This window comes from Oncorhynchus tshawytscha, linkage group LG16 (genome assembly GCF_018296145.1).
Source record: "Oncorhynchus tshawytscha isolate Ot180627B linkage group LG16, Otsh_v2.0, whole genome shotgun sequence".
NCBI lineage: Eukaryota > Metazoa > Chordata > Actinopteri > Salmoniformes > Salmonidae > Oncorhynchus > Oncorhynchus tshawytscha.
The window spans coordinates 29442573-29462183 of record NC_056444.1 but is presented as its reverse complement, the minus strand read 5'-3'; the positions used below and the strand labels follow the sequence as shown (position 1 = coordinate 29462183).

The window sequence follows — 19611 nt, the reverse complement described above, 5'->3', positions numbered from 1 at the left end:
TATATCTGTTCCCAAGTCTTCTATAGTCTGCTAGATCCTCTATCTGCTAGATCCTCTATCTGCTCTATCATCATATTCTAGATCCTCTATCTGCTCTGTACTCTAGATCCTCTATCTGCTTTATAGTCTAGACCCTCTATCTGTTGTATAGTCTTTTATAGTCTTCTAGAACCTCTATCTGTGCCATAGTCTTCTAGATCCTCTGTCTGTTCCATAGTCTTCAATAGTCTTCCAGATCCTCTATCTGCTCTATCGTTCTTCTATAATATTCTAGATCCTCTATCTGCTCTATAGTCTTCTAGATGTATCTGTTCTATAGTCTAGATCCTCGATCTGTTCTATAGTCTTCTATAGTCTTCTAGAACCTCCATCTGTTCTATAGTCTTCAAAAATCTCTATCTGCTCTGTAGTCTTCTATAGTCTTCTATAACCTCTACATGTTCTATAGTCTTCTATAACCTCTATCTGTTCTATAGTCTTTTCCAATCTTCTAGAACCTCTATCTGTTCTATAGTCTTCTAAATCCTCTATCTGTTCAAGCATTGTCTATAGTATTATAGATCCTCTATCTGCTCTATAGTCTTCTAGAACCTCTACCTGTTCTATCGTCTTCTAGATCCTCTATCTGCTCAATCATTGTCTATAGTATTCTACATCCTCTATCTGCTCTATAGTCTTCTAGAACCTCTATCTGCTCTATAGTCTAAACCACCTATATGTTCTATCATCTTCTATAATCTTCTCGAACCTCCATCTGTTCTATAGTCTTCTAGAGCCTCTAGCTGTTCTATAATCTTCTATAGTCTTCTAGAACCTATATCTGCTCTATAGTCTTCTATAGTCTTCTGGACCCTCTATCTGTTCCGTAGTCTTCTATAGTCTGCTAGATCCTCTATCTGCTCTATCATCTTCTATATTATTCTAGATCCTCTATCTGCTCTGTAGTCTAGATCCTCTATCTGCTCTATAGTCTAGAACCTCTATCTGTTCTATAGTCTTCTACAGTCTTCTAGATCTCTATCTGTTCTATAGTTGTCTATATATCCTCTATCTGTTCTATAGTTGTCTAGATCCTCTATCTGCTCTATAGTGTTTTAGAACTTCTATCTGTTCCATAGTATTCTAGTCTTCTAGATCCTCTAGATCTCTATCTATTCTATAGTTGTCTAGATCCTATATCTGCTCTATAGTATTCTCGACTTCTAGATCCCCTATCTGCTCTATAGTCTTTTAGAACTTCTATCTGTTCTATAGGCTTCTAGATCTTCTGTCTGTTCTATAGTCTTTTATAGTCTTCTAGATCCTCTATCGGCTATATAGTCTTCTAGATCCTCTATCTGTTCCATAGTTTTCTAGATCCTCTATATGTTCCATAGTCTTCTATAGTCTTCCAGAGCCTCTATCTGCTCTATCATCTTCTATAATATTCTAGAGCCTCTACCTGCTCTATAGTCTTCTAGAACCTCGATCTGCTCTATAGTCTTCTAGATCTATCTGCTCTATATTCTAGATCCTCTATCTGTTCTATAGTTTTGTCTTCTAGAACCTCCATCTGTTCTATAGTCTTCTATAATCCTCTAGAACCTCTATCTGTTCTATAGTCTTCTAGATCCCCTATCTGCTCTATCGTCTTTTGGAACCTCTATCTGTTCTATAGTCTTCAAGATCCTCTATCTGTTCCATAGTCTTCTATAACCTCTATCTGTTCTATAGTCTTCTAGTTCCTCTGTGTTCTATAGTCTTCTAGAACCTCTATCTGTTCTATAGTCTTCTAGAGCCTCTATCTGTTCCATAGTCTTCTATAGTCTTCTATAACCTCTATCTGTTATATAGTCTTCTAGAACCTCTATCTGTTCTGTAGTCTTCTAGATTTTCTTCTATAGTTTTCACATTTCATGACTTTAAGACAGCATTTCTATGGCCGGACAGAATCTCTGGAATGAAAAACATGTTTTTCCATTAAATAAATATACAGTTCAACTAGACTGATTCAGTATTTCATTCTAAAACCCAAGATGTTTAAATACCAGATCCTTTCTCCTATGAAACACATACTTTTAGTCATCAAGTACTGTATATCATATTTTGGATGCCAAACCTAACATTGTGGGTATGCTTGATATGTATTTCATGTTGTTATCAGTTAGTTTTTAAACTAGTGGCAGACAGTCAAGGTGAAGGTTGGCTGCATTGTCTCCTTGGGCTGGTCCTTGGAAACCTGGGCCCGTATTTATAAAGCGTCTCAGAGTAGGAATGCTGATCTAGGATCAGGTTCGCTCTGTCCATATAATCTTAATCATTGTGATCTAAAAAGCAAAGCTGACTTTAGATCAGAGATGCTTTATGAATACGAGCTCTGGTTTTGACAAGTTAAAGAATAAGTCTGGGACCATCTGTCTGGAAACAATAACAGTATTATAAAATAAACTCTGTAAGAACAATGGGTGGGAAAGTAAATGATTGCAGAGTGATGTATGTGATTGACATCCAACAAACCGTTGGCGCTGAACGATACCCTCTGATGTCCTCCATAGCCTTTCCAAGAAAGCGATTATTCTCTGTGGTGTAGCTGGTATTTTCATGCAGGTTTGTATCAGCAAACATGTGCCTTGGACCTCTTTCTGTAATTATACTGTGTGCCGTGTTAGAGAGAGAGTCTATGTTCCAAACGGCGTCCATAAGGCTCTGATCAAAAGTAGTGCACTACACAAGGAACAGGCTACCGTTTTGGACACAGCCTCTGTAATTATATTGTGTGAGGGAGAGAGAGAGGGAGATCTGTTAAGGTTGTTTGCCACAGCTCTGAAACCAATAACACAAAGTACACTGACTCCAGGTCTGAAAACATTCAGGGTTTGTTCTTGTGGCCAAATCACTGAGAATGTGGGATACAACAGAGCTGGTTTGAGTAGTACCCAAACAATCTGCTGGCAAATAGAAGGCTTGGTATGTGTGTGTGTTGAATTGTCAGTGTGTGGTTAGCACACAATTTAGAACAGAGGTTAACTCTGTTCCCCTGCCATGTTAGCACCATAGCATACACTTTAGTATAACAAACTGTTTCTATAGTGTGTATACTTGTATGTGATGACTCTCTCACCTCTCTTTCTCTATCTCCCTCCCTCTCTCTCATCCCTCTTTCTCTACCCTCTCTCCCCTTTTCTCTTTCCCTCTCCATCTTCCTACTTCCCTCTCATTCTTCTATCCGCCCTCCCTCCCTTAGCGTCCATTGGAGAAGCCTGATGGCCTGGACGTCTCAGACCAGAGTAAGGAGCACCCTCAGCACCTGTGTGAGAAATGCAAAGTCCTGGGCTACTACTGCCGACGAGTGCAATAATACCTTACTAACCTGAACCCTCCAATTTCCTCAAAAAGAGAGGAACCATTTCATGTCCCTCGCCTCCTCCTCCGTCAGAGGGAAACTTAGCAACCCTCCTATACTGCCTTCCCATTTTCCTCTTCCCGCTCCTGGGAAAGAGCGGAACCTCACTGTCCTCACCAATACTGCCTCCCTTGCCTCCCCTCCTTCTCCTCCTTCCTCACCCTCTCCCCCTCTCCAAATCACCTCCCATCACCTCTCCCTCCCCTCTCCCCTCCATCACCTCTACATCCCCTCTCCCCATCACCCCCCCATCACCTCTCCCTCCCCTCTCTCCTCCATCACCTCTACCTCCCCTCTCCCCTCCCCATCTCCCCTCACCTCTCCCCCCCTCTCCCCATCACCTCTCCCTCCCCATCCCTCTACCTCCCCTCCATCACCTCTCCCTCCCCCTCTCCCCATCACCCTACCTCCCCCTCCCCCCCTCTCTCCTCCATCACCTCTACCTCCCCTCTCCCCATCACCACTCCCTCCATCACCTCCCATCACCTCTACCTCCCCTCTCCCCATCACCACTCCCTCCATCACCTCCCATCACCTCTACCTCCCTCTCCCCATCACCACTCCCTCCATCACCTCCCATCACCTCTCCCTCCCCTCTCCCCATCACCTTACCCTCCCCTCTCCCCATCACCTTTCCCTCCCCTCTCCCCTCTATCACCTCTGCCTCCCCTTTCCCCATCACCTCTGCCTCCCCTTTCCCCATCACCTCTGCCTCCCCTCTCCCCTCCATCACCTCTACCTCCCCTCTCCCCATCACCACCCCCTCCATCACCTTTACCTTCCCTCTCTCCTCCATCACCTCTACCTCCCCTCTCCCCATCACCTCTCCCTCCCCTTTCCCCATCACCTCTGCCTCCCCTCTCCCCTCCATCACCTCTACCTCCCCTCTCCCCATCACCACTCCCTCCATCACCTCTCCCTCCTCTCATCACCTCTCCCTCCCCTCCCCCCATCACCTCTCCCTCAACTCTCCCCATCACCTCTCCCTCATCACCACTCCCTCCCCTATCACCTCCCCTTCCCCATCACCTCTACCTTCCCCTCATCACCTCTACCTCCCCTCTCCCCCATCACCTCTCCCTCCCCTCTCTCCATCAACTCTCCCTCCCTTCTCTCTCCCCATCACCTCTCCCTCCCCATCATCTCTCCCTCCCTTCTCTCTCCACATCACCTCTCTCTCCCATCTCCCTCCCCCATCACCTCCCATCTCTGAATTAGCTGGTAAACCTTATTTTGCAGAGGTTTGTCACTAAGCACAATTCCTGTCCATTTCCTAATGTTAAGGGTATGGGAGAAACTGATCGAAGAACTGTGCAAGGATAATCCTCAGCCCTGACAGGGCCTTGTGGCCTTGTGCACCCTAGCCTAAAAACCATATAACGGACATCCAATGTGTGTATAATATGATATTGTTGTTACTGACAGTATTGCCCACACCTTGGGGTTTTATTCCCTCACTTTGGGAGTCTGTTGGTTTTGTGTTTACAGAAGAGTTCTGCCTTAATTTTCCCTGTCAAGTGAAGTGTGTGGGGAGCATTAAAGCAGACAGAGACAGGCCTTCTAGTGATGCCAATGTAACTATCGTCATGGGCTCAAGTCGGGGTCAAGGGGTCAATGTCGGGGTCAATGTCTGGGTCAAAGGTCAACTTATACATGAATAACTGTGAATGAATTATGAATTGATTATTGATTGATTAACTGAGGGATACCGTACCAAACATCCCTGGCTTACATGTTACATGTGGCGTATTTATTATTTGTCGTCTGTTGTGCAATTTTTTATTGCTTTAAACTGGGACATATATATATATATATATATATACGTGTATGTATACGTGTATGTGTATACTATATGTATGTGTGTATGTTTGTATATCAAAGTATTATTGTGTAACTGCTTCCACTTGTCTTTAGAAAAGACTGTAGGTTGAGAAAGAGTCGTTCTTCGTTTAGGTGTAGTACAGTGATAATAACGTTGATGTTTCGTATTAAACAAGCTGTGCGTTTACATCGGCAATGAAAGTCGGGTTTAGGTATTCATCGAATTGACAAGATTTGAACATTTGCCTGTCAAAAGGCAACTATGCAATAACAGCAGTTTCTGTGATGTTAAAGGCTGGATATCTAGTTTCTCTTAGCCAATATCCCCTTCATATTTAGACTCTTAATTATTAGGTTCCATCTATCGGCAATGCTGTAGTCTTCCCTACCTAATTTGACAGTTTACTTTCAAACATTCATTTTATTTTTGTAATGAGTTTCTTGAAAAGTAATTCTGTCCTGCACTGTCTGTATGCAACCAATATTCTTATTAAGGACTCGACTTCAGCATTGTTATTTCTGGCGAGTATTTACAACTAATCTATTTGGTGTGGGATGCTGATAGATTGACATAGTTGATTAGAACTGGTATTTCAAATGGTATATAGAGAAGTACTCATTATACATTTCAAAGTGGTTTTATAATATCCCTATTGCAATTGCGCATTTTTGCAATCTTTTGTAGGACACACAACTGACCAATAGAGCTGTTGCAATCTTGTAACGCTACTTTAAGACAGATTGACCTAGAAATATAACAGTGAATCTTACTAATATCTGTTTCCAAAGGGTTTAACCCCTTCATGATGTGTCAAACAAGTGACAGCAGGAAATTATGTCTGGAGAAAGAGATGAGGGATGGAGGTAAGATTACTATAATGGTTGGTAAAGGAGAAAGAAGTAGAGAAGTGGAAATGTTGTCTTGTAACAAAATGGACATTTGTATTTTATCAGAGGACGTTTTGTAAGTGTGGTGATGGATTAAGTTTACGTTTCTGTGTGTTTGATTCCACATCCTATCATGATTTAAACGTTAAATCGTGTCTTTAATAGAAGAGACGTAACTAACCATTACCTCTGTTTACAAAGATACAGGTCTATACTTTCAACTTTATAGTTGGAGGACCTAGAGTGAAGAATATTTTTCATTCAACATTTTGTAACAGTGGGTATAGTTGTATCTTAGCAATGAAGGCTATTGACACTTTGGGAACTGTGTTATTTTGTGAGTATAGTTGAAGAGAAGTTTGCTACCACTTTTCAAAGCGGAGGTGTATTTTTCAAATCACACACATTGGCTTCTCCAATATTTAGAATGTGTTTAATGGCTCTATAAAGGTTGAATTCATAGTTGTATATTTTATATTATCCGAAAAGGACTAGTGCCTTGTAAAAAGAGAATAATTATTTCGAAAAATTGGAAGGAAAGTGAATAAAGAGGAGAGTTGAACTTAGTTTGGAGGTGTAATTAACTCGTGGCTAGATGTAACTGCTAGGTGTTTTGCCAAGTCTGATGCCGGTTCAAGATGTGAATACATATGGGAAAACAATACTATTACCCATTAGCAATGAGAACTGGCTAATGTTTTCCTCAACACCATTTTGTTGAGTTTGGACGCAGTAACTAAAGCATCTGGCAAAAACACACACACTGTAGTTAGTCTGTTGTCATGGAATCAACAACAATGTTATTTTGTAGTCAGTACACTAATGTGAATGAGGTTTGCACTAAAAGCTGTAGACCTCATCCTCGTTCTTTTAACTTTGGCCGGGATTCAATACAATCGCGGGTTATATGGTGTGTGGCTTTTAAAGGGCATTTCCGATTGAGTCGACATATGCAGCGTTTATTGTGAATGGGATCTCCGCGAACGAGGGAACATTGCCTTTAAAAGCTGCAATGCCTATAACCCGCGATCGGATTGAATCCCAGCCTTTCGCTTTTTGAGATGTCTGTTTATGACAAGTCTGTTTATGACTTGTTGATTGATTCAACACACACAACTATGAGCTTGGTTTGTAATCTTTCATTCAATGTGTGGATACAGAACAATACATTAAGCATAATTTGTTACAACTTGGACCATCACACTCAGTTAGTGTTAGTTACATGTATGTGGGGAGGTGAAGCCTGGTTCCAGATTTGTTGGTGCTTTCTTGCCAACCCCTATAGTCATTGGCACAGCACAATCACATCTGGAACAAGGTTACAGGATAGTAGCCTACTCATTAAATATTAGGCTAGAAGTCAAATCAAATCAAATGTTATTAGTCACATGAGCTAAATAGAGTGAAATGCTTACTTTACAAGCCCCTAACCAACATCGCAGTTTAACAAATACCAATAAGAAATAAAAGTAACAAGTAATTAAAGAGCAGCAGTAAAATAACAATAGCGAGACTATATACAAGGGGGTACCGGTACAGAGTCAATGTGCGGGGGCACCGGTTAGTTGAGGTAATATGTACATGTAGGTAGAGGTGTATATATAGTGGTTGGGAGATGTCGCATAGCCATTCTATGGATATTTTATTATTATCATCTGAACAAAAAGGGGCTTGGAAGGAAAGAATAGTCGACCATATTTGATGTGAATCGTGTAGGGGGTTTCATTCATTGATTACAGGTCATAGTAGATTATTATTTTCTCCCCACATAACGTTGGGATCAATTCTATATTTTCACTACAACTGAGCAGAACACTGCTGCTATCCAAACATTACCATATATTCTGGTCTAGGCTTTATTCGCCTCACAACAGCAGTGTATCAGTACATGTTTCCATTAGCTTGGGTATTAGCCAACTAAACCAAAAGTGCTAATACCCATCAAAATCGATACACAGTAGGCTTATGAGTGCTCTGACTTTTAAGGAATACAATGATAAGAATATCCTTAAGAATATAAGAAATATCTAAAAGAAAATAAGGAAAAAATCAGCTGAGATATTTTTGTTCTGATTCCAATCAGACAAGTTTGTGAAGAAGAAGCCATGTGTTTGAGATGGCTTGGAAGCAGCTCATACACAGTGTTATGCATTTTAAACATACAGTATACAAATACTTCTTCTGATGTGTTTTTTGTCCTGAATTTACATATACTTGACTTTTCTAGATCATTTTCAGTATGGATTTGTTATTTTCTATGAAAGATGTGTATTTTGGAAAAAACTTTATAGATGTCACATTTTCTAAGCAATTTGCTAAAGAAAACAACCCAAGAGTTATTTTTCCCAGAAAAATATATTTAGCAAATGACTGTTTTATGTATATATTAGATGGCCATCATCTTAAAGGATCTTAGATCTGAAATGTTATGCAGCTTTGAAGCTTTCTATGTGAAAAAGGGCCTATATAAAGCTTTGAGTTTTTCATTGCTGTTTTACAATGATCTGAGGGGTTTATCCTACAGAAATATTTATGGAAAGAGTTTTTACAACACTTTTTTGTATAAAATACGCAACAAAGTTATACTAAGAAGGAAATATTGATGTCTACATAGATTACTATTAAAACAAGTTGGTACATAATTATTAATACTCTTTACTCAATGATAAGCCATTTTGTTTTTTATGTGTTTTGTTTTGTGTTTAGAAATGTTATCATCAGTATTAAATAACCCAGAATGATACACAAGTGCTTTAACTAATATGCCTATGAGTTGCCATTTGTGTCCTTTAAGTAGCATGCATTCAGGTTTTTATTACGAGTTTTACCTTATTAAGGAAATGGCAGACATAATTACCAATGTTTTGTTCTTCAAGTTCTATATAGTGGATTAAGATCTTACTAGATTACGCAATAATACTGTTAACATGCAGAATACATATTTTTGTTCTATCTTAGTGACTGATGCTCTCCACTGTATATGCACATTCAACTGTGAGTTGTAGATTGCTCAAAGCAGCTACAAGGCACTTCTCTGAAATGTTATGTTTTTATTCATAGTTTAGTACAGAGAGTGTAATTTACTTCTGTTAAGCAAGTGTGTGAGACAAAACACTATTGTAGAATTTGCATGTGCATGTGTTTTGCTTTTAAATTGAAAAATAAGTATTACTTTATGCAATGTATTTAATTTTAGCACAGTAACGTAGTTGGGCTACATCGTACGTGCACCAAATGACACCCTATTCCCTTTATAGTGCACTACTTTCGACCAGGGCCCACAGAGGGCTCTGATCAAAAGCAGTACACTATGGAGAAAATAGAGTTCCATTTGGGACAAACAGTAGTCTCTTAGCATTCTCAACAACTTCTAATTGATTGTTACTAGTCATAAAAATGTATAATTGACCGATGGTGTATACCAATTAGTATACCAATTAATACATACTGACTGAAAGTGCTGTTTTAACACTTACATGGTCAATTAGACGTTGTTTTGTTCTTTGATGTCTGTAACATTTTGAGATTGTAACGCTATAGTTGAATTGGTGTGAGTGAGTTAGGATGATGACTGGGAGGTTGTTGTGGAAACAGAAAAGAACAGATCTGTTGCATCACGTCCATGAAACGGCATTCCAAAATGTGCCTTATTTGTTAGTTAGGAAAACAAAAAACGACTTTAGTGCTTTAGTACTATTAGGTGTTGTGATGAATAAAATAAATGTTGAATTGGAAATATCTGGATTGTGTTATTTCGGTGCATTGGTAAATGTTTACTATTCCTTCCTAGGTAGGGGTTCAATGAACTGGAACACCTACACACAATTGTGTACTGTGCCTTGCTCTCTGATGAGCTACATAGAATTGAACCATATTGCTTAAATACACCTTTCCAATCCACTCAGATGTACACAGGGATAAGGACTAGGGGCTACAATACAGAAGAATAAAACTTTGTCTATATGTTACAGCGAAGAGAAATGAGATCACACACAACACACCAGTTGTTTCTGGACGTGGCATAAATGTACTGTACATTTCCTTCAGTATTTAAAGTACAGCTACAGGTTTTTCTCCCTGACATAAGACTGAGCGGAGCGTATTGATTGTGATGTGAATGATTGGTCCATTAAACCAGGCAAGCTCAAGAAAGCACAGATAAAGTATTTGAAATGACTTGAAATGATATTTGAACCCAGGTCTACACTGCGGAGGGTCGCAGGTTGTGTAATGGAGAAAGGAGAATGATGCCTTAGAGAGCTGTTGTCACTCGGAGCGATGACAGAGTTCCTATTCTAGTTCAGACTAACTTAGTACTGGAAAGACCAGGGAGACACAGAGGTAGGAAAAGTGACTGGTTTATTTCAACACTTTTACTGAAACACGTTTACTATTACAATGTCATTTAAGTTTAGAAGGCTTCTATCTCTGTACTTAGAAAACATTTTTCTCCAAACTTTGTTTCTGTGAATCATGTACTCTGAATGAGAAAATAGAGAATAAATAAGAAAACAGCTTTACTCCAGCTGTGGATAGGTGTTTTAACTAAGCCTACAGACTACACCAGAGCACACATTTATGCTTGCTTCAAAATATACTATACATTTGGGGAGGGGCTCAACTTTCACTGGGGACGGGAGGGACATGTCCCCCCCACATTCTGAGATATCAGTTTTAGCACTGAAATGTGATACAAAACAAAGAAAATGTGTGCTTTAGGATCATGCAGACACCTCTGAGTGGTGGGGTGTTTATCTGACTGGATAAAAAATATTAAAATTATGGCCCCCTTACTTCTAAAAACCAAAGTTGCACCCCCGTATTTGGGTTGATGTTGGAGAAGTGTGTGATACAAGGACAACTTCATTGCTTTTAATGATTGTAAACATGTTATTGTTTCGCATGAGTAGGGCTATTGCACTGGACGTGGTCTGCAAAGCCAAGTTTCCATGCACAGGCTTGGACATGAAATTCCAAATAGCTCAAACTTCACAAGAGGGTGGGGACCCAAATGATATCAAGTTTGTTACAACATCCCTAGCTCAAACACAGAACTGGGGCTAAAGTGTCTCTATGGCAACTACGTAACTTGAGAATTCAAACAAATTGTTGGAAGGTCAGAGCGCATATGGTTTTGTTTAAGAGCCAGGGGAGTTTTTTCATGTTTGGTTCATTATTTACTTTCATAAACTATTAGCTTAATAAGCACCACCACCACCCAGACACTTAGTTTCTGGTTCTTCAGGCTTTGGTCTGGCCACTCTCACTGCATTTCAACAGGGGAGATGTGTTCTGTTTACAATAAAGACAACATCCCTACAATAGAGGGAAGAACCTCACCATAGAAATACAGTAACTAGAATCATAGAAATGGAAAGATACCATCCTATTTCCATGGTAAGAACCCACACAAAGTAAAGTTGGCGGTGTGCATAAAACTAAATGTGGTTTTCGGCAGTGGTGGAAAAAGTAAAAGAAAAGTAAAGACTGGAAAAAGTACTCATGACTGAAGTAAAAGTGAAACTTACCCGGTAAAATACTACTTGAGTAAAAGTCTAAAAGTATCTGGTTTTAAATGTACTTAAGTACAGTGGTAGAAAAAGTACTCATGACTGAAGTAAAAGTGAAACTTACCCGGTAAAATACTACTTGAGTAAAAGTCTAAAAGTATCTGGTTTTAAATGTACTTAAGTACAGTGGTAGAAAAAGTACTCATGACTGAAGTAAAAGTGAAACTTACCCGGTAAAATACTACTTGAGTAAAAGTCTAAAAGTATCTGGTTTTAAATGTACTTAAGTACAGTGGTAGAAAAAGTACTACATTGTTATACTTGAGTAAAAGTACAAAGTAAATGCTATACATTGAATTCCTTATATTAAGGAAACTAGACGGCACTATTTGTATTTTTAATTACGGACAGAAAGGGGCACACTCCAACACTCAGACATCATTTACAAACACAGTAGGTGTGTTTTGTGTGTCCACCAGATCAGAGGCAGTAGGAATGACAAAGTGTTATATTGACAGCTGCCATAATTCTGTTCTGCTTGAGCATTCTAAATGTAATGAGTAGAAAATGTAAGGAGTAAAAAGTACATTACTTGCTTTAGGAATGTAGTGGAGTAAAAGTAAAAGTTGTCAAAGATATAAATAGTAAAGTACAGATTCCCCAAAAAACTACTTAAGTAGTACTTAAAAGTATTTTTACTGAAGTACATTACTGAGAAAAGATACCTCAATAGAAAATTACTTAAGTAAAAGTGAAACTTACCCGGTAAAATACTACTTGAGTAAAAGTCTAAAAGCATCTGGTATTAAATGTGCTTAATGTAGTGGTGGAAAAGGCACTCAATTTTCATACTTGAGTAAAAGTAAAAAAGTGAAAGCTATACATCAACTTTTTTTTAAACGGGAAAATCATACCATCTGGTTTGCTTTATATAAGAAATTTGGGGACAGTCAGGGGTACACTCAGACATTTACAAACACTGTATTTGTGTTTAGTGAGCCTGGCAGATCAGAGGCAGTAGGAATGACACGTTATATTGACAGGTGCTTGAATTGGACCATGTTGCTGTTCTGCCTGAGCAGTCGCAATGTAACAAGTACTTTTGGGTGTCAGGGAAAATGTATGGGAGTAAAAAGTCTGTTATTTTCCTTAGGAATGTAGTGGAATAAAAGTAAAGGTTGTCAAAAATATAAATAGTAAAGTACAGATACCCCAACAAAAACTACTTAAGTCATACTTTACGTTACTGGTTTTGAGAAAATAGTTGACACCATACAGTTGATAAAATATTGTATCTGTATTCTGAACAATTTAATAGCTCATTCACTACTAGTTATTGTAGCATTCTTTACTGACTGGATTCCTGTATACTAATACAGTATAACTGTAGATTGACTTCTGCAGCTAAATCACAAATAGTCAATGCACTTCTACTGTAGAAATCTTAAATTGACCTTTACAGCTTTGTTTCTAGCCAAGTGAGATGATCCAGTTGATATTCCAGTATAGGGGGATTCATGGACAAATAGAAGCCAAATGTATGATGTCACATCCTGCTCTGAAGGACAGGAAGTAGTGTGGAGGTCTTGCTGTCTAAAAAAAAGACATGGGATACGTACCAGGAAGTCTTAAAAGCAGGAATAATTAGTGACGGTGACATGCAGGACACAATGAAACTGAGCAACAGAGTAAAATCTAAAAACATATATTTATTTGGCAGTAAATGTACAACATTATTTTATACATTCTATAGGTGTCGGGTCCATCATACATGCCTTAAATAGTTTATAGATGATTTTCTTTAGAAAAATATTAGTGACATCTAGAATAAAAAGCACCCATTTCAGAGGTATCTTAGTACCAGTGTTGAAATACTCCAAAGTCCAAACCTCTCCATACAACAACTCTTGAATGTATAAAGCACAGGCTATGAACATGAGAAGTTGTCATGAGTACAGACAGTATAAATGCTATAGAGTAAGTGTGTGTGTGAAGGGAGAACACATTGTCCAAAGACAATGAGATTAGATGTATGACGGACAGCTGACAATAGACTACGTGTATGACAGACAGCTGACAATAGACTACGTGTATGACAGACAGCTGACAATAGACTACGTGTATGACAGACAGCTGACAATAGACTACGTGTATGACAGACAGCTGACAATAGACTACGTGTATGACAGACAGCTGACAATAGACTACGTGTATGACAGACAGCTGACAATAGACTACGTGTATGACAGACAGCTGACAATAGACTACATGTATGACAGACAGCTGACAAGAGACTACATGTATGAGAGACAGCTGGTGTATTTGTGGTTGTCATTTCTTAAATTGGGTGAGGAAAACAGAAGAGTTAAAAAACTTTTACAAAATTGGACGTTTCCAAGAGTCGTTGTCCACGGTGACCTTCTCCAACCTGTCTGTCTGTGTGTTTTACTTGATCTCCCCACAGTCCGTGATGGCGATTTTCTTTACCACACCACCGTCATGACAACCAAAGGATTCCATCTTGAAGACTACCTCCATGCCCTCCTTCACCTGACCAAAGACCACATGCTTATCATTCAACCTGAGAGAGACGGAGAGAGAGAGGTGCAGTCACCAGTGAAGCTGACCAAAATGGAAATGATTCTAAAACACAACTGTGTGTCTAACCGGTGTCTAAAACATAACCTACCATTCAGTTTTAACTGTGCAGATGAAGAACTGAGAACCGTTCGTGTTCGCCCCTGAATTTGCCATGGATAAGATACCTAAAACAAAGAAAACATCAGAGCTTGCAGTATAGTACCAGTTAATTCATGTACATTGTCAATTGTATACTGAACAAAAATATAAAACGCAACATCAAATCCAATTGTATGTCACATGTGCCGAATACAACCATGAAATGCTTACTTACAAGCCCTAAACCAACAATGCAGTTCAATAAATAGAGTGAAGAATATATTGATTAAATAATAATAACTAACACATTAAAATAACGAGGCTATATACGGGGGTACCGGTACCGAGTCAATGTGCGGGGGTACAGGTTAGTCGAGGTAATATGTACAATTTCAAAGATTTTACTGAGTTACAGTTTATATAAGGAAAGCAGTCCATTTAAATAAATAAATTAGGCCCTAATGTATGGATTACATTAGGAGAGCAGTCATGGGTGAGTCTGTGAGGGCAAAATAACCACCCACTGGGGAGCTAGGCTCAGCCAATCAGAATGAGTTTCTCTATTACAGACAGAAATACTCCTCAGCACCCCCCGACCATCCCTCAGATGATCCCATAGGTGAAGAAGCCGGATGTGGAGGGCTGGCGTGGTTACACATGGTCTGCGGTTGTGAGGCTGGTTGGACGTGCTCCCAAATTCTCTAAAACGACATTGGAGGCAGCTTATGGTAGAGAAATTAACAATACATTCCCTGGCAACAGCTCTGGTGGACATTCCTGCAGTCAGAGTGACAATTGCACACTCCCTCAAAACCTGAGACATCTTTGGCATTCTGTTGTGTGACAAAACAACACATTTTAAAATGGCCTTTTATTGTCCCCAGCACAAGGTGCGCCTGTGTAAATATCATGCTGTTTAATCAGCTTCTTGATATGCCACACCTATCAGGTGGACAGATTATCTTGGCAAAGGAGAAATGCTCACTAACAGGGATATTAACAAATTTGTGCACAAAATTTGAGTGAAATAAGCTTTTTGTGCATATGAAAAATGTCTGGGATTTTTTTTCCCTTCAGCTCATGAAACAAACACTTTATATGTTGCGTTTATATTTTTGTTCAGTGTATATACACACACAATATGACTATCAAGGCTTCCATTTCTCCAAACTTTGTTTCTGTGAATCAAGTCCTTTAACATAATAAAATCGATAGGAACACTGTGGGGTAACTGGCTGTAGGGCATTGAGCAGCAGCTAGAACACATCTGGATTGGGTAAAGGTCTATTTCCAGGTTGTCATTGTGCAAGAGAACACACCCTGAGCTGAAGAAGTGTCCATTTATCAACATGGGGTTAAGGTTTAGTAAAAAAAAAAAATTGTATGCTAGACGTTGACTTGCTTGGAAAGTAGGTCATTTGTACCTATTGAAATAACCTGTCTGTGTAGTCAATAACGCCATCTAGTGGAGAGGAGAGCCTTTACAACAACTCTTCAACGTATGTTTTACACACTAGGGTCAACTAACCATTGTCTACTGTCTTCTATTACATTTTTCCCCTAATTTATCCAGCATGGATCCAACAACAACGGTGGATGCATAACCAGGCTAGCCCAGTACAGCTCAGCCCAGTTTAGATCAGCCCAGTTTAGATCAGCCCAGTTTAGATCAGCCCAGTTTAGATCAGTTTGGCCCTAATGTGTGATTAAGGGAACAGAGGTCAGAGACAGAGGAGTTCGCTGGTTTAGTGATCTAACATACCTGGCCCGTTGTGTTTCAGTTTAAAGTTCTCGTCTTTAAACTTGGTCCCGTATATGGACTTCCCTCCAGTCCCGTTGTGATGCGTGAAATCTCCTCCCTGAGGGCAGAGAGTGAGTTAGTGTTCTTACTTTAAGACAACACCACCACACAACATTGTAAATAAATACAACCTTCATAAGGGCTGTCCACGTATAGTAGTGTAATGAAACAGGCAGGGAGAGTGAGCTTGTCCGCAGTGGTCGGTAAACCCTCAACTTTCTGGCCAAAAGCCCTGGGTCACTACACTTACTCCCTCCTTTCAAAGAGCATGTCCCCGGGCTAGCCTTAAAAGGACGACACCTTACTGGAACGCGATCACCGGCCTAGCACATCTGTGGGGTCCGATCACGTCTGACACCAGTGTAATGGAACAGGCAGGGAGAGTGAGCTTGTCTGGGAGTGGTCGACAAACCCTCAACCTTTTGGCCCGTAGTCCTGTGCGCCATCGCTTGTGTCACAAAAGCATTCTGCAGTGGCAGAGTCGATATCAGAGCTTATAAACACAGGGTCGCTACAGTAGAGATACAATTTCAATGAGGGACCAAAATATTTCAATCGTTGCAGAACACAGTGTCAAAGTGATAGCCAAACAAGACCTTTTACATAGAAATAGAGGTTTCTCTATGACAAGGTTTCCCAAACTCAGTCCTGGGGTCTTCCATGGGTGCACATTTTGGTTTTTGCACTAGCACTACACAACTGTTTCAAATAATTAACTCATCATCAATCGTTGATTATTTGAATCAGCTGAGTGAGTAGTGCTCGGGCAAAAACAAACATGTGCACCCATGGAAGACCCCAGGACCGAGTTTGGGAAACCCTGCTCTATGATAAGGTAAGCCCGGATACAGTACCTGACACATGAACTCAGGAATCACTCTGTGGAACACTGATCCTTTGTATCCAAAGCCATGTTCCCCAGTGCACAGTGCTCTAAAGTTCTCTGTCAGAAAACAACAACATCAATTCACTACTAAGTAAAACACAATGTAAGGTTATACAGTGCAGTAGTTTATTTGTTGTCATTGTCCAGGTAAGTCTCATTGACTGGCTATTTCTATAGAACACAAATCAATGTTTACCTGCTGTTTTGGGCACAGCAGCTGCATTCAACTGTAATGAAATGTCAATAAAGGACAATGTCAGGTTAGTTAGGTAGATAAGCAGGTTTAATGTATTGATTGGTTCCCATGATTATTTCTAGTCTGTCGTTTTCTATGGCTAAACAGTGTATTGATAGCCAGCTAGTTAGATAATAGCCTTTCTTGCTAGAAGCTAGCTGGATAGTTTTGCCCTTCTCTACATGAACATGCTTGGTTGAACACACTAGCCATAGCAATCTTATCAACAACCCAATCAGCTCATTATCCTTTTAGCAGAAAGAGGGGTGTGACTGTAGCTAAAACCAACTGCAAATGAATGGGCTTAGCTACTTCAACAACTAAGCATGGCTACCTATCTAGCTAGCTAGATAACTATTTTAACTAGCTAAGCAAGCTCAGCTGGACATGCCGTAAAATGAACCGTCAACTTGTGCAGAAAATAGCGTTATTCTATGTAGGTATGTGTATCTGCCTTTTTACTGTTATTTAGTGTAGCTAACTTAGGTAACGTTAGCTGTAAGATTTAGCTTGCTACGGGGTCCGCATCTACGCTAGCTAGCTACGTTAGTTAGCAAGCTACCTCTATAATGATTCGTCCCAGAGGTTCGTTGTCAGCTGCGATGTCAAAATACACGACTGGGTTCTTGACGGGTCCAGACGAAAACAACCTGGTCGCAGCAATTGCCAAAGAGCAATATTTTATACGATTTTTCATTTGCAACATCTTTGCATAGTTGTCAACATGAAGTTCTGAGGATGGGGGTGTGTACACATGACGTCTCTAAGACCCCAACAGCGACACAGAATGATGACGTTGTGAACATAAACAGATTTGTATTTTTATTTAAACGTTATTTAACTAGGGAAGTCAGTTAAGAACAAATTCTTATTAACAATGACAGCTTACAACGATCAAACCCGGACGACGCTGGGCCAAATGTGCGCAGCCCAATGGGACACAATCACGGCTTGTTGTGATACAGCCTGGATTCGAACCAGGGTGTCTAGTGACGCCTCTAGCACTGAGATGCAGTGACTTAGACCACTGCTAGTCCATGAAAAGTATTAATACATCTCTGTGTCTACAATATTAAATAGTATTTTCGTTGTAATTGTCAGAATGTCTTATTCCGCTCTCCATCAAAGCCCCAATATATACATCGAATTAGCATAACAAAACAATCCCCATCAAATTCCATCCGTTTAAGCGAGATACATTTAAAATAAATGTTTTATACGTCTTTTTATACTTCAAGGGGTCTTAAAAATAACAAAATGATCTTTGGTATGACCTTAAAACAATGTTATATAATTTAGATAATCCCCTCAACCCCCTTCAGTTTATACAGGGCTCCCTAAGAGGGGTGCGTCACTGACGTGATCTTCCTGTCCGGGTTGGCGCCCCCCCTTGGGTTGTGCCGTGGTGGAGATCTTTGTGGGCTATTCTCGGCTTTGTCTCAGGATGGTAAGTTGGTGGTTGAAGATATCCCTCTAGTGGTGTGGGGGCTGTGCTTTGGCAAAGTGGGTGGGGTTATATCCTTCCTGTTTGGCCCTGTCCGGGGGTATCATCGGATGGGGCCACAGTGTCTCCTGACCCCTCCTGTCTCAGCCTCCAGTATTTATGCTGCAGTAGTTTGTGTCGGGGGGGCTAGGGTCAGTCGGTTATATCTGGGGTATTTCTCCGGTCTTTTCTGGTGTCCTGTGTGAATGTAAGTATGCTCTCTCTAATTCTTTCTTTCTCTCTCTCTTTCAGAGGACCTGAGCCCTAGGACCATGCCTCAGGACTACCTGGCATGATGACTCCTTGCTGTCCCCAGTCCACCTGGCCGTGCTGCTGCTCCAGTTTCAACTGTTCTGCCTGCGTCTATGGAACCCTTACCTTTTCACCGGACGTGCTACCTGTCCCAGACCTGCTGTTTCAACTCTCTAGAGACAACAGGAGCGGTAGAAATACTCTCAATGATCGGCTATGAAAAGCCAACTGACATTTACTCCTGAGGTGCTGACCAGTTTCACCCTCGACAACTACTGTGATTATTATTATTTGACCCTGCTGGTCATTTATGAACATTTGAACATCTTGGCCATGTTCTGTTATAATCTCCACCCGGCACAGCCAGAAGAGGACTGGCCACCCCTCATAGCCTGGTTCCTCTCTAGGTTTCTTCATAGATTTTGGCCTTTCTAGGGAGTTTTTCCTAGCCACCTTGCTTCTACACCTGCGTTGCTTGCTGTTTGGGGTTTTAGGCTGGGTTTCTGTATAGCACTTTGAGATATCAGCTGATGTAAGAAGGGCTATACAAATAAATTTGATTTGATGAGTTACAGTGCCTTGCGAAAGTATTCGGCCCCCTTGAACTTTGAGACCTTTTGCCACATTTCAGGCTTCAAACATAAAGATATAAAACTGTATTTTTTTGTGAAGAA

The 19611-nt window shown here is 40.2% G+C and overlaps 2 protein-coding genes across 4 annotated transcripts in view; one reads left to right on the top strand and one right to left on the bottom strand.

The window, feature by feature from the left end:
• Nucleotides 1–3586, top strand: part of zcchc24 (zinc finger, CCHC domain containing 24) — an 83691-nt gene extending 80105 nt beyond the window's left edge. Inside the window, exon 4 of the mRNA XM_042299076.1 lies at nt 3224–3586. Within this exon, the coding sequence (XP_042155010.1) occupies nt 3224–3337 (114 nt within the window). The 3' untranslated portion in view covers nt 3338–3586. The remainder of the gene's footprint in view (nt 1–3223) is intronic.
• Nucleotides 3587–13290: 9704 nt separating this feature from the next.
• On the bottom strand, nt 13291–17983 carry ppifa (peptidylprolyl isomerase Fa). 3 transcript variants are annotated; one of them, XM_024405881.2, is made up of 6 exons: nt 17765–17979; nt 17164–17194; nt 16936–17024; nt 16043–16139; nt 14291–14366; nt 13291–14182 (listed from the first exon to the last, which is right to left on the bottom strand). In XM_024405881.2, the coding sequence occupies exons 1-6, from the start codon at nt 17906–17908 to the stop codon at nt 14047–14049; spliced, it is 573 nt and encodes a 190-aa protein (XP_024261649.1). In that variant the 5' UTR covers nt 17909–17979; the 3' UTR covers nt 13291–14046. The 3 variants fall into 3 exon arrangements, with proteins under 3 accessions (XP_024261649.1, XP_024261650.1, XP_042155008.1); XM_042299074.1 differs by having other exon boundaries at nt 14039–14151; nt 17765–17983; XM_024405882.2 differs by lacking the exons at nt 16936–17024; nt 17164–17194; nt 17765–17979 and adding an exon at nt 16213–16922.
• Nucleotides 17984–19611: the final 1628 nt, after the last annotated feature.

Excerpts from the sequence above, each read along its gene's own strand:
- ppifa (XM_024405881.2), bottom strand. The coding sequence starts at position 17,908 with ATGTTGCAAATGAAAAATCGTATAAAATATTGCTCTTTGGCAATTGCT. Across the intron at positions 14,367-16,042 it reads ACTGAAACACAACGGGCCAG|GTATCTTATCCATGGCAAAT; the intron begins GTATGTTAGATC and ends TCTTTGTTTTAG. Across the intron at positions 14,183-14,290 it reads TGCACAGTTAAAACTGAATG|GTTGAATGATAAGCATGTGG; the intron begins GTAGGTTATGTT and ends CGTCTCTCTCAG.